This window comes from Pteropus alecto, unplaced genomic scaffold, assembly GCF_000325575.1.
Source record: "Pteropus alecto unplaced genomic scaffold, ASM32557v1 scaffold86, whole genome shotgun sequence".
In the NCBI taxonomy this organism is placed as follows: domain Eukaryota; kingdom Metazoa; phylum Chordata; class Mammalia; order Chiroptera; family Pteropodidae; genus Pteropus; species Pteropus alecto.
Genome location: NW_006442109.1, coordinates 10,896,058 through 10,911,822, shown reverse-complemented (window position 1 = coordinate 10,911,822; position 15,765 = coordinate 10,896,058). Strand labels below are relative to the sequence as shown.

Here is a 15,765-nt window from a genome sequence, read left to right as displayed (position 1 = left end):
ACAGTAAATAATACAGATAGAATCCCTAACCTCCAATGGGCTTATATTCAAGTAAAGAGAGACAATTAACAGGTAAACAAATATATAAAATTATTTCAGATACTGATAATACAATGAATAAAATAAAGTAGTTTCATGGGATAGAATGTGGCTAGGTGAGAAACGTGCTATTTTAAAATGAAGGTAGGGGATGTCACAGAAGGTTTCTTTGAGATGGTAACATAAAGGTGACTGAGGCCTAAAGAATGAGAAGCGAACAGCTAAGCAAAATTTGGGAGAAAAAATTCTGCAGGCAGAGAATAAAAGTCTGAAGTAAAAACACCCTTGGCTGCTTGAGGGACAGAACAAACAGTGTGGCTAGAGAAAGAAGTGAGTTTGGAGAAGAAAGAACAACCCTGCAGGCCATAGTCTTGGTGGAGGCCAATTTACATCTGCCTTGAGTTTAGAATTTCCTAGTTTACATTTTCCATCGTCTGCACAATCTTCTACTTACGAACACCAAAGCAAAAGGACACAGGAATGGGGTATACAGCACACCTCTTGATAGAAAGATGTCAAATGATTCTGAAAGTACCTTTCCTGGTTTCTGTTGATAGTGTTTCTAGATACAGTGCTATTACAATATTGGCCCAGAGTTAATGAAAACCCGATAAGCACACAAGAATAAAACCACTTGTAAAGAAAGACAAGTTTTTCTACTGACTATAAGGCAAGTCAAAATAAGAACAAAATTATCTTAGATTCATGAGAAGAAATAGAACACAACAGTCTTCATCAGCTATAAATTTATCCTTTTAATTGAATGAATTTTTCCATTCCTATGTAAACTTAAAGATCATATAATGCAAATCTATACTTAAATTGAATAAAATAGATTTGCAGTTTTCATCAACCAAGTTTCTTCTTCAATTTAAACAATTTTATGATGTTCTTAGAATACATGAATTTATATGCATTATACACTGCCTCTCAGCAGTAATTCTGTGGATGTTTATGTCTAATCTAATTAATTTCAAGTACTACTGTGATGTTAGAGTAAAGTTAATCCATTAAATACATAAATATTTACCAAACTAGCTGCTAAAGCAATTCAGTAGTCGCTAGGAACTCAAGCAGTGTGAAGTTACACATCTTACCTCGATGCTCAGTAGTATCTGCTGGCTTTGCTAGCCTGAACATGAACACATCACTAAATATGCAGAGCCTTTTATTATCATAGTCAGGTCTTAAAATTCTAGGCTGCCAGCCCTCTACCAGTAAAAATAAATTCATTCTCAGCATCCCCAAATTCGATTCTGTACCTAGTGATCTCTGGCTAGTGTAGTGATGTTTCCCTGACTCTCTTTATGGCGTATCAAAAACAAGACCTTTTTTATCTTCTTTTGCAAAATTATCAGAAGTAGCAGAGGTAACAAGCAAGTAATCATCTTATGCTCCTATAAGTAATCATCTTTTGCTCCCAAGGGCCTAAGTCTCCTACAATGGGCTTTCACAGTAATTCATAGCCTCAAAAAATGTCTGAAAAAAAGGGAACCTCTTCCCTAAAAGGGAACCTCTTCACATTCTCTAAGCTCATGTCCAGCTTCATACATTTATAAAATCTTTCATTTTCTCTTCCCCATTCACCTAGGGAGGGCCATAAAAAGGTTTAGAAATACCCAATATATAAATACCCAATGCACCTTCTTCCCACTTTCACATCTTCAAACTGGTCAATTTTGTCATTATTCATCATCTCACTCATAAATTTATATTTTAAATTAAAAAATCCTAGTTCCTCGGTTAGGAAATAAAATTGCATAATTTCTCAAGTTCTAGCTCAATCCCCATGCTAGGACTTCTAAGAAGAAATGCAAATGTAGTTATCAGTTTGAAAGCCTCTCAAAAGAGGATGTATATCTTTGTAGACTAAATCTGGGTATTACTGAGTGAGGATGTAGTCCTCTCTTATCAGGGCAGAGTCTGAATTAAAACAAGGCCTAACTCCTTTCTCAAAGTGTAGTTCAAGGACCAACAGCATCTAGAATACTCGGGAATCTGTTAAAAAAAAGACCAACTAAATAAAATCTTCATTTTATTGATACCTGTATGTGAATCTCCCTACATCATAAAATCTTAGAATTGGTGGAAAATTTAAAGCCTATCACACAGAGACATAAACCTTGGACAGCAATTATAACTGAGGACTACAGTCCCATTCACATTTGCTTTAATTCTTATAACAGATGTTCTTTAAGAGAATTTCCCATAAAACTATAAACCACTTGTCTTGAAACACACCACAGCTCATTATAGCTGCTGTTGTTGTTAGTTAAAGCCACTGATATAACCAAGTTCTTACCTAATCTGAGCTCTCCGAAGTTCCCACACCCTATCTTCTTGCCAACCCTGAAGTTGGGTCCCACCATAAGAACCCCAGATGTCGAGGAGCCAGACGGTCGAGAACAGTGTGTACTCCTCTGTGCCATGGGTTTAGTTGTCCGTTGTCTTTCATCCTTCTCCCTACTAGGATGGTCCATGATCCTACATGACAGAGTCTCTCCACAGTGAATCGCCTCAGTCTGTACACTTCACTTCAATACAAAAGTATGTCCAAATAAACCGTAGTCAGAGAAAGATAAGAAGATCTTTTGGCACCATATTTGTTTCTAATGTATCTCCAGGAGATGAAAAACCATTGATTAGTTCTTGTAGGACATGTAGTCTGTAGGTCTCAAGCATAGGAGGATATTTTGTAACCTAGGTAAAGAAAAAAAACAAACAGTTAAAAATTAAATTTTAAAATAAATTGAGAAAGTTACTACTAATTAGAATGGATCATATCCAAAAATCAGTAAAGTAGATAGCTGCCTGAAATAGGTTTTGGTTTTATATTCTCCAACAGTTTAGCCATCTGGACTAGATATTCAGCTAGTAACATAAGCTCAATAGGCTACAGACCATGGCAGCTAAGGGAACATACAAGCCTTTAATACAAAATGCTCTCTACTACTACTATACATATCACCCAAAGAAAGGTATTTGTTGGCTTTTTCATCACAAGCTAAGAAAAAGATATGGTGGGGGGTTAAGCCTAGCTAAATAAACTAAGGAAATTAATAGTTCTTCCTTTTAATTTGGACAGAACTAACAGAAATGAGGCTACTCACCCTCCCTCTCCTCCATCCCCGCTCTTTATCAAGCAGTGACAGCAGTCATGCATTCCAAGGCATTCCATTGACACAGGTTATGTCTATGAAGGACTTTCCAAAACCCTCGTGGTACTAAGCAGTCCTAAACTAAAGCTTTGGAAAGCTTAACTTTTGGTATAGTTTCCACTGCGGACTGAGTATACAGAGTGCCTGAAGCAGATCCTGTGTGCAACCCCAGAGTGAAAATAAAGTCAAGAAACACGGAGTCTTAAAAACTCATCCCTACAATTCAGGGATGAGCCCAAGACAAAAATTTACAATGGGATAATTCCAATGCTATTTTTGATAATCCAGGTGAGTATCCTTAACGAAAAAAATATTCTGTCATCACCAACCGCATACTAAACAAACACTTATGTTTCACTTTCATTAAATATTTTCTTTAAAATTGTAAAGATGAAGAGAATTAGAACAACTGCTTGGTAACTGTTGCATGTATACTATAAAGCACAAATATCTAGACTGTTAGTGTCTTATGGGCACCTTCAATTCCCTAGTACAGGAATAGGAACAAACCTGTGAGCTGACTGTACAAATAGGGAAATGATCCAAGAATATAATCCATTTACTTCGTTATAGTAGTTAAAATAAACTGTCTGTTTTCATCATTTCTGTCCATTTTCTTTGCATTATTAAAACTGCATAATGATTTTAGGCTTCCACAAAACCAATCATCAACAAAATACTTTTCTCTGACTTCAGAAGACAATGTATCTACATTCAGAATGTACATTCTGTTAAAAAAACAATCAGAGTGATCAGAAGAGATCAGCAATTACTGGATTTCCTGCATGAGCAACATTATAAATTTATATTTCCCTTCATTTTTTTCTCATATTTCCAATTGTATCTAATATTCTCCAATTATCTTGGTTGTTTGCCCAAACTTCCTCAAACAATATTAGTAAGAAAAGGGAAATATGATTTAAGATGTTTTATTTAGATCATACCATCTTAACTAGTAGGAGTATATCTACGTGTAAGAAACTGTCAGCCTATACTCTCCCTTACGCTTTTTTAAGGGAAAGGGACAGAAAAAGTATGTCTTAGCCTATCTAGACAATACTAAATACTTAACTAACTCCCAAATTTCATAAATTATCACTCACATAACAGCCTCATTTATAAGATTTGGAAACCTTGTCTATTGTTCTTCATATTTTTTGTGTTCACTCTGTTTTTCTAACAGATGGAGGTTATTTTTATAATGAGTACTCAAAAACATTAGGTGGAGTAATCACACACAGCTCTCCTTATTCATGTACACTTGCATGTATGCATTAAAAAACTATATAATACTTGCAAGGTTAGAACCCTGCAGAAAGCAGGTTTGATCTGAGAAAGGGATGATTTAACACTTGCTTGTAGACCAGAACAATAATTTTACCTCCCACAAACATGGCAAAACTCACATTTAAGATATCAATTTTCTAATCTATGCATGGGACATTAGCAGTTTAATCCATAATTATAAAAGATGAGTAATATTCAATACCACTTTATGTGGTGCTTCTTGTTTAAGAAAGCAAACTAACTAAACACAATTGAAAATTTTTAAATCTTATTTATCACTGCCCACTGCTCAAAAGTATTTTCTCCTTCCCAATTACAAACTCTTCAGCTCGTCATTTGAGTGCCTTCAATATCAACTCCTTATATAAATTCATGTTTTAAAAAGCTACTACATAAACACAAGGAACATCATTCTTAGCCCTTATGCCTAGAATGACCTCTTAACTCTTCTGTCTTATTTAAGGCCTTACATCCTACATCCTTTGTGAAACCTTTAATAATCAAGTCATCATTAACACTTGGAGCATCACTATCTATACCACTCAGGTGCCATCTACCATGTGCCAGTTTATATTAATATGTACTCTAATACTGAACTTGATTATCAACTTTTGAAGTTAGAGATTTTGTCATATCTCCTTAAATTTCCTACATATAATTGGTACTTAATATATACTGAATAATAATTATGACAGTCTTGCTTAACAGAAAACAGATTCCCAGTGACATAACCAAATATTTTACAACAAATAATAAAAAGTAAAGAGAACCCTAATTTACTGTAAGAAATCCTAGGATTCCCCTAGGAAGAAGCTAGTATTATTGCACTTAAATTCAACAGTGTTAAGACCTAGACTAGTCAAGATTTCCATTTTACAAGGATATTAGGTATTACGGTTACACAAAGATATTAAATAGTTTACAGTTACCAGTATGAAAAAGTTAGCTCAAGAACTAGGTCAAGATTACCAGTCACAATGGCAGAGTAGGATAATGCTGTGCTTGCCTCCACATCAAAATTATAAATAAACCACAGAACAATCATCACTGAGAATCTCCTGAAGCATAACTGAACAGAAGTTCTATAACTACAGACATACAGAAGATGCCACACGTTGAGACTGGTAGGAGGGGCAGAGATGCTGAATGGGCTGGCCCCGCGCCCATGTGTGGCAGTTAAAAATTGGGAGAGATATCTCAGCTGCAGAGGTCCACCATGAGGAGTGAGGGAAACCAGCCCCACACAGGCTCCCCAGCCCCACACAGGCTCCCCAGCCCAAGGTTCCAGTGCCAGTAACAGAAGTCCCCATAACTCTGGCTGTGAAAACCAGTGCAGATTGTGGCTAAGTGAGACGAAGAGCTGCTAGAGTCCCAGAAGCTCCTCTTAAATGGCCTGCAGTGGACTTACTCACTGACACACTCACTCATTATGAGCTCTAGTGCTAGGGCAGCAGCTCAAAAGGTGCCAGAACATATGGAGAAGAAATAAATTGTCCGCCTTCAAGGAAGAGGCTGGAGGGGCAGCTTTCTCTCAGAGAGAATTGTAGGTAGATGCCATTGTTCCTTTGTTGAACCCTCCCGTGGCCCAGTTTGCAGATGCAGGCGGGAACCATCTGAGTCTCCACTAACCTGACTAACACCATTTGCCCTGCCCTGGTGACTCCCTGAAACTCCACCCCTCCCAAACTGCAGGCCCAAATCCCTTGCAGTAGCTTTTCCATACAAATGCTCTGTCTTGGCCCATGCTGTGGACTTTCTTAAAATCTTTCAAAGGTTCACAAACTCTGAACGAGCAGTATCTGGCCTGGCCTTGGTGAGCCCCATACCTCTTAATGAGCAGCCCCAAGCTAGGCACCAGTAGCAGCTGTCTTTGGTTTGAGGTTTGTCCTCTCCCAGAAACCTCTAAGTCCAGAGTGGGTGGTGACTACCTGCAGATTGCTTTGTGGCTCATACGAAGTGGCTCTGGGCAAGGCAGGGTAGCGGTTGATCTTGCCTTCCACCAGGGCTCTTCCCAGGGCCAGCACACCCAGTCGCCAGCTTCAGATCACCCAGCTTCCTCTGTAGACAACACATCCAAAGGGCAAGCTGGGCAGGCACCAGAGCTCTGCTAAAGCGAATTGTGTTCTATAAAGTCAGCCTCTGTACAACAACTCACAGCCAGTTCTCACAACCAATCAACCTGAGGGTCAATCCCTCCCATTAATGTGTAAATAGAAACCAAGGCTCAACTACAGTAGGACGACACACACAATCCATACAAGGAACACACCTACAGCATTCAACTCAGGTTACCAGGGAGACTGAATCACTAGGCCCCACAGGACACCTACTGTATAAGATCACTCTACATAGCAGCTCTACCTAATACATAGAAACAAACAGAGAGAGATAGGCAAAATGGGGAGACAAACATGTCCCAAATGAAAAAACAAAGCTCCAGAAAAAGAAGATAAGAAATTTACCAGATGCTAAGTTTCAAACACTGGTTATAAGGATGCTCAACGATCACAGTGAGAACTTCAACAAAGAGATAGGAAACATAAAAATGGACATAGAAAATATTAAAAAGAACTAGTCAGAAATGAAGAATATAACTAAAAGAATACATTAGAGGAAATCAACAGATTAGATGCAGAAGATGGAAGCAGCAATTTGGAAGATAAGGTAGCAGAAAACGGAAGTGCAAAAAAAAAAAAAAAAAAAAAAATCCAAAAAAATGAGACTAGATTAAAGGGCCTCTGGGACAACATCAAGCATACTAACATTCTCATCACTGGGGTACCAGAAGAGAAAGAGCAAGGGATTAAAAATCTCTATGAAGAAATAATGATGGAAAACTTGTCTAACCTGGAGAAGGAAACAGACATACAAGCCCAGGAAGCACAGAGAGTCCCAAACAAGATGAACCCAAAAAGGCCCACACCAAAACACATCATAATTATAATGCCAAAGGTTAAAGACAGAGAGAATCTTAAAAGCAGCAAGAGAAAAGCAGTTAGTTGCCTACAAGGGAGCTCCCATTAGACTGTCAGCTGATTTCTCAACAGAAACTTTGCAAGCCAGAAGTGATTGGCATGAAATATTCGAAGTGATGAAAAGCAAGGTCCTATAACCAAGATTACTCTACCTAGTATAGCTATCATTTAGAATCAAAAGACAGATAAAGAGCTTCCCAGGGAAGAAAAAGCTAAAGGAGTTCATCACTACCAAACCAGTATTTCAAGAAATGTTAGAGAGATTTCTTTAAGACAAAGAAAAAAGAAAAAATGTGAATAATAAAATGGCAATACCTACATATCTACCAACAATTCCTTTCAATGTAAATGGATTAAATGCTCCAATCAAATAACATAGGGTGGCTGAATGGATAAGAAAACAAGACCCTTACGTATGCTGCCTACAAGAGACTTACAAGATACAGATTTAAAGTAAAGGGATGAAAAAAGATATTAATGAAAATGCAAATGACAAAAAAATAGCTGGGCTAGCAATACTCATACCAGACACGATAGACTTTAAAACAAAGGCTATAACAAGAGACAAAGAAGGATCCAGTAATCCCACTTCTGGGTATTTATTTGAAGAAACCTAACACACTACTTTGAAGGGACATGTGCATCCATAGGTTCACTGCAGCATTATTTACAATAGCCAAATATGGACGCAACCTGAGCATCCATCAATGGAGGAATGGACAGAGAAGACGTGGTACGTATATACAACACAATATTGCTCAGCCATACAAAAGAATGATATCTTGTCATCTGCAACAACATGGCTAGACCTAGAGGTTATTGTGCTGAGTAGAGTAAGTCAGACAGAGAAAGACAAATGTCATATGATTTCTCTTATATGTGGAATCTAGAGAACAGGATAAACGAACAAACAAAACAGAAACAAGGTCAAGCTCAAAGATACAGAGAGCATTTTTATGATTGCCAGATGGGGGCGGTTTTGGGGAGAGATGAAAAGGGGAAGGGAGTTACAAAATAATCATGGGGATGTAGAGTATAGCATTAGGGAACATAGTCAGCAGTATGTTGACTATGTTGTAATAACTATGTATGGTGTCAGATGGGTACTGGACTTACTGGGGTGATCTCTTTGTAAGTTATATGTCTAATCACTATGTTGTATACCTGAAACTAAAATACTGTATGTCAACTATAACTGAAAAATAAAAAACTATTAAAAAAAAAAAAAAAGAACCAGGTTAAATACCCAAGGTAAATAAGTTACACTTTAACCTTATTTTTAACAAATGGTTTCCAAGGACAGCAGTAAAAGACAAACTATATGCTCATATTATTTAATAGTAAAAAAAAAAAAGGTGAGGGAAGGCAGGAAATTATATAAATGCAATAACTAGATGTTTATTCAGGTGAATGAACTACTGACAATCACTTGTAACTTATTTATTAAACAAGTTAATGTTATGGTGACTACATAACAATGCTATGATGACTACCAGCAAGTTCATTAAGAGGTCTAATTCTAGTAGTTTCTGTCAATTTAGGCATGCCTGAAACAGAGAAAAGATAAAATATTTTTAAAAGTATGAGGCCCCACATATTCTTTGTAACTGAAAGTTATAATTTATTTCAGAAACTGTTTTTACCCTTCCCAGAAGGCATCGCTCTATCAATAAAGCCCCACTTGGTTACTGAATAAAAACAAATTTATACATATGGCTTTTTTGACTGGAAAATTTTAAGAGCTCTGTAGCAAATTAAAGAATTACTACCTACAGTAAAATCAATAAAATCCAATTCATGAAGTTGTGGGTGGGAAACTGATGCCAAGTCTGCTAGGTTTACATTGGAGTTGAAGAATATGGCTTTTTTCAGCAGTGGTCAGTGAAAAGTTTTCCTTCATAGACGGCTCTAGAAGATATCTTATAGCATTCCATCATATTGAAATGGAAGAAATTTATCTTTCTAGTAACTACCATCCTAAGCAAACATATAAAAGATATAGGTCAAAACTAAGAGTTCATCTGGCCCAAAGTCACTCTCTGTAAGGCAGTAATGGATGCTTTGTGGGAGATATAGGCATGGTTTTCTATCATGAATGAAATGGCTAAAGTAAATTTATTATTTTATGCCATAGTATTTTGAGAAGTCTAAAAAAAATTAAGTCATATTATAAAATCATCAAAAAAATACTTAAAGAATTACAGCTGTGAATTTGTTAAATGAAAATAAATCACTGATTTAACAGTTTGTTTCAGATTCTCATATACTGGCATTGTCAAAAATTAGGCACATAAATATTTAAATTTTAAAGTCAAAATACACTCGACCTTTTTGATAGTCAAGACAAGAGGCTGTCAGGCTTCTAAATCTCTCTTCTGCTATAACTTAGAATGAAACTGTTTATTGGTGTAAGGATGCTGGGTCATATGGTAAGTGTATATTTAACTTTAAAGAATCTCTAAAGTGACCAGACTCTCTCTTCTACTATTTCTTCATTTACCGCATGTTAGTTTTGGTCCTAATGCCTACCACCTCTTGGTTACAAGGTTCAGCTTCAGGTATCACTTCCCACACCAGTGTCCAAAACAAATGAAAAGGCAATAACAAAATAGTATCTGGGTTTTTTTTTTTTTTGGTAAAGATAAAAATTCTTCCCAGAGCCCCCAGCAAAATTCCCCTTCTGCTGAGTTGCCACCAGTATCTGCTACAATGTCTGAAATTCCCAATATGCAATTCAAAGAATAAGATCAAAGCCTAACCTGATGTTTAGAATATAGGATAAACTGCAAGAAAGGTACCACACTCAAAGAAGGTATTCAGTAAACATTCAATAAAAATGACATCTGCATGTGTGCATGTGATGTGTGTGTGCTAAAAAACTATCAAAAATCATAAGACAAAAAAAATATGTAAAACGATTTAAGTACAAACAAAAAGCTCATAACTCATTTTAGCTTTAAAAAAAAGGACACCAAAAAAACCTTACTTTAACCTAACAAATGACCAAATTGATTTACTTTAACCAAAATACATTATGGGAGTACAATGTTAAAGAGAAGAACAATATTTACAGATTCTGGTACTATTACTGTTTCTCTTTTCCACAAATTTCAATTATTATGTCTCTAATTCTTACGGCCCACTGCTCATTGCTCAGTCTATTCCCATCTGACCATTATTTTTTCCCCCAGTTTTTTGATATACAAATGACATACAACTTTTTATTAGTTTGAAGTTGACAACATAATGACTGAGCATAGGTATATGTTATGAAATTATTGCCAGAATAAGCTTAGTTAATATCTATCACCATACAGTTATAATTTTTCTTGTAATGAGAACTTTTAAGAATGATCTTCTTAGTAACTTTCAAATATACAATACAGTAATTTAATGCCTTCAATAAAATGAAAAGGCAACCTACAGAATGAGAGAAAATATTTGCAAATCATATATCTGATAAGAATATCTAAAATGTCTAAAGAACTCATATAACTCAATAGGAAAAATTAAAACAATTAGAATAAAAATGGGCAGAGGAACTAAATAGACGTTTTTTCAGGAATGACATACAAATGACCAACAGATACATAAAAAGGTGTTAAACATCACTAATCATCAGGAAAATGCGAGTCAAAACCACACTGAGATATCACCTCACACCTGTTACAATGGCTGTCATAAAAAAGACAAGAGGTTAAGTGTTGGCAAGGATGTAGAAAATAGGGAACCTTTGTGCACTGTTGGTGGTATTGCAAACTGGTGTAGCCACTATGCAAAACAGTATGAAGATTCCTCAAAAAATTAAAAATAGAACTAACATATGACCCAGCAATCCCACTTCTGGGTATTTATCCAAAGAACTCCAAAACACTAATTTGAAAAGATTTATGCATCCCTATGTTCACTGCAGCATTATTTACAATAGCCAAGGAATGGAAGCAAACTAAATGTCTATTGACAATTAGCTAAAGAAGAAGTGGTACATACATATAATGGAATATTATTCGGCCATAAGAATGAAATATTACCATTTGCAACAATATGGACAGACCCAGAGGGGAGTATGCTAAGTGAAATAAGTCATATAGAGAAAAACAAATACCACATGATTTCACTTATATGTGGAAATAAAAAACAAAATAAACAAATAAACAAACGAAAAACAGAAACAAACTCATAGATACAAAAAACAAACTGATGGTTGCCAGATAGGAGGGGGGTTGGGGGGGTGCAGGTGAAAAAAGGTGAAGGGATTAAGAAGTACAAACTGGTAGTTACAAAACAGTCACAAGGATGTAAAGTACAGCATAGAGAATACAGTCCATAATATTGTAATAACTATGTACGGTGCCAGGTAGGTACTAGACTTACCAGGGAGATCACTTTATAAATTATATGTTTCTAACCACTATGTGGTACATCTAAAATATAATACTGAATGTCAACTGTAATTGAAAAATAAAAAGAATAATTAAGAAATAATAAGTTAAAAAAATACATAGGTCCATGGAGTGGAGAAGAAATGGGGGGCCTAGTGCAATGTCAGACCCATGAAATGTCCAATGTCAGCATACCATGCCATCCTGCACTTCCGTGCTTTGCCCATGACCTCTGTACTGGGCTCCTCATGTTATTTCTTTATTGTGTATCTATAGGGATCACCAGATCCTACAACTAAAGAAGTAAATTAAAATGAAATGAATGTCTTTGGGTTCACAGCTTCCGCTTTCTTACTTTTTCCGTGAAAAGAATTAATCTTATTCCCATAAATTAGTTTGTTACATTGACTTTACATTTTTAGAAGAGCTGCCCATTCTTCAAGTAAACACAGGGATACTTTAACCTGGCCTTCCAGCTCTCTCACGCCTTCATTCCCATTTTACGTACTTGTTCTATGATTTCATCAACCTCTGAGAGCCCTTAACTCCTCCTTTTTTCCTCCAGCCTACTTAGATTCCATAATCTATCACTTCAATCACTACTATGCCAAAGCTCTTATCCTGTGTGAATCTATCTACTGGCCTTCTCTAAACTCAAATCTGCGCTTTGCTGAGCACTGGTAGAGAAAAATGCCACAACTAATAGCATTATAAATATATAGTTTTCTAATTCACTGGAACCCTGAACCATACTAAGCGGTCCTTCTGCTACCTGCCTCCTTATCCTTAGCAGATGATCTTCTACTTCACACAGGAAACAGAAGTCACATCCACAATTGGAAGAAGTATGGGTTGGAGCACCATTAATGGAAGATAATTACACTATTCAAAATTTTAAATAAAATTTAGTGATGGTTCATTTGATTTTTAAGTCCCATTTTGAACAATCCGTAAATAAATATAGAAATTCATAAAGAGTGTGATAAAATGTATAAGGGAGTCATATCACATACACAAACTTTATAACCTTAGGAAAAAAATTGGTAAAGCCCAATCCCACCTACCATTATATTCAATAAAGGAATGGCTCAGTGTGCAATAAACTGGATAACTGAATCTTGTCCATCACATGACATTCATATGGGCTCTCATTGTATGTGAATCCCACAACAAGGAATATAATTTTATTCTTTGGAGATATGCATTTTTCATATAATATAGCTCCAGAATCCACTAAAACTTCATCTGGTACTAACTAAAGAAATAGCAATCTGATCTAATGTTGGAGGAAACACTACACTAGGTTTATCTGAAGGCAGTATATGTGTTTCTGAAAATTACATCTGACTATACGTGATATTAACTTCATGTGATAACTTCAGATTCAAACCCTAAGTATGATCTCACCCTATCATCCTAATAAAGACACCCACTGAGTATTATTTTTAATGCCAAGAAACTAGAGTCAACTCAAATGTTCATGACTAGTTGAATTATTAAATTACAGTAGAACCATACAATAATAAAGTGTATAGCTACAGAAAAGAAAAACAGGTAGAGTTATACATGCTAGTTTTAGACAGAGAGCCAAGTATCGTAGTAGGTTTAAAAATGCCTGTGGCACAATAATATGTACAGTATGATCCCACTAAAAAAATTTTAATATCTAAAATACTTTCATAATCTCCTTTGTGTAGATACGGTTTACATGTACTTAGAAAGAAATCTAGTAGGATACATAAGAAACTGAATAACAGTTAATCTCCGAGGAACTGGATTAAAGGGCAAAGAATGAAACTTTAAATTTCTCTTTTATACTTCTGCATTGTAATTTTAAATAAGCATGTAAACTCTAGTTATTAAAATTTTTATCTTCCTAGTTAACAGAAACAAAAAAAGTCATAAGACGAAAATTCCCTAGCAAATCACTCCTACAAAGCTACCTACCTTTACTTAACTTTCCTGTCTCATAAAGGAAAGGTGGCCCTTCTGCCCAAGGCAAATCACTTATAAACTTCAATGCATTCTCTCTCTATATATAACTTTATCTTCTTCCTCTTGGTTGACTTCCTACAATGAGCATTCAGATATATTCAAAACCTACCCATTAAAAACACAAGACACAATACCCATCCCTTGATCGTTATTTCCTGTCCAGCTACCATCTTCTCTCCCACAAATGAAGTATTGTCATCACTGTTTCTATTTCTTCATTCTCAAACACTCTGCAATTGGGTTTTTAATACCCCTTCCCAAACCACTGATATCTCTCTCCTCCCTAGGTAAACTATCTCCTTGAGGTGAAATCAAAGGAACACTTTCAGTCCTAATCTTATTGATCTCCTAACACTGGTGGCCTTTTGTTTTTTCTTAAAATATTCTTTTCCCTTTGAGTTCATGCTATCATTCTCTCCTGATTTTCCTCCAATCTCTCTGGTTGCTCCTTCTTACTCAGCCTGTTCTTGAATTGTTTCATTTCCTGGGGAAACTGGCCCAAGCCTGTCTCTCTTCTCACTCAAAACCACTCCCATGGCTTCTAGTCATGCATTCATTCAACAAATATTTATTAAGCATCTATTATGTAAAAGACACTGTTCCCAAGCACTGTGGCATTGTTCTAAGCAACCATACCATATGTTCATTTACAGTGATGGATCCTAATTTACATTTCCAGCTATCATCTTTCTCCTGAGGTTGAGATCTATATATTCATGGGTATACTAAATTTTTCTACCTACACATAGGAAATTCAGATACCTTAAATTCAATAGTCCCCCCTGAATTCTTCTCTTGGTTCCTACTTTACCCATCTCCTCCCCAAGAAAACCTCAAACCTATTCTCTTGGGTTCTTATCTGAGAGTAAGTCTCTTCTTATCAGAGTATGATGTGTTCCAAGACCTCCAGTGGATGCCTAAAACCACAAAGAGTACTGAATCCTATATATACTATGTTTTTTCCTATACATAAATACATACCTATGATAGTTTAATGTATAAATTAGATTTACAATAACAGTAAGATTCACAATAACTAATAGAACAATTATAACAATATACTGTAACAAGTTATGTATATTTAGCATTATTAAATAAAATATGTTACTTGAACACAAGCATTGGAATACTGTGACAGTCAACCTGATAACCCAGACAGCTACTATGGGATTGACAGGCAGGTAGGCATGCAGCATGGATATGATGGACAAAGGGATAAAATTCACATCCTGGAAGGGACTGAGTAGGCAATGTGAGATTTCATTACACTACTCAATGCAATTTAGAACTTATGGGCTGTTTACTTCTGAAATTTTTCATTCAATATTTTTGGAACAAGACTGACTACTGAAACTGTGGAAAACAAAACCGCAAATAAAGGGAGACGACTATACCATTAACCATGTACCCAGTGACCAGAAGAACTGTCAATTTCAGCTTTAAATAACACTCAAATCCATAAGCTTCTTTCCATCTTCATTATTAATTACTACCCTGGCAAAGAAACTATTCACTCCCAGGATGGAACAAAATCTCCTAACTGAACTCCTTGTTTTCAGATTTCTCCTCTCAAACTCCCTTACTTCTCCATACTAATTTGTGCACCACTTAGCCAAAGGGAACTAACTAGAATTCAAGTCTGATCACGTCATCTTCCAACTCAAAGGCCTTCAAAGGCTTCCCAATATCCTTAGGAAAAAGGTAAAATCCTTTCAGTCAGGGGTCCCCAACCCCTGGTACCAGTCTATGCCTGTTAGGAACTGGGCTGCATAGGAGGAGGTGAGCAGCGACGGGCAAGTGAGCAAAGCTTCATCTGTATTTGCTGCCATTCCCCAGCGCTAGCATCACCGCCTCAGCTCTACCTAAGATCATCAGACATTAGATTTTCATAGGAGCACTGGTCCCTCCCTGCTGCCAAAAGGGTTGGGG

General features: G+C 36.2%; 1 protein-coding gene across 7 annotated transcripts in view; it reads right to left on the bottom strand.

Moving 5' to 3' along the window:
* The window catches only part of CSNK1G1 (casein kinase 1 gamma 1), a 148,440-nt gene that overhangs the window by 94,357 nt on the left and 38,318 nt on the right, over window positions 1-15,765 (bottom strand). For all 7 annotated transcript variants that reach the window (XR_003042649.1, XR_003042650.1, XM_006920271.3 and 4 more), the window contains one exon: window positions 2,342-2,739. Coding sequence is in view for 5 of the 7 variants with exons in the window: in XM_006920271.3 (XP_006920333.1) it covers window positions 2,342-2,519 (178 nt within the window). In the remaining 2 variants the exon portion in view is untranslated. The remainder of the gene's footprint in view (window positions 1-2,341; window positions 2,740-15,765) is intronic.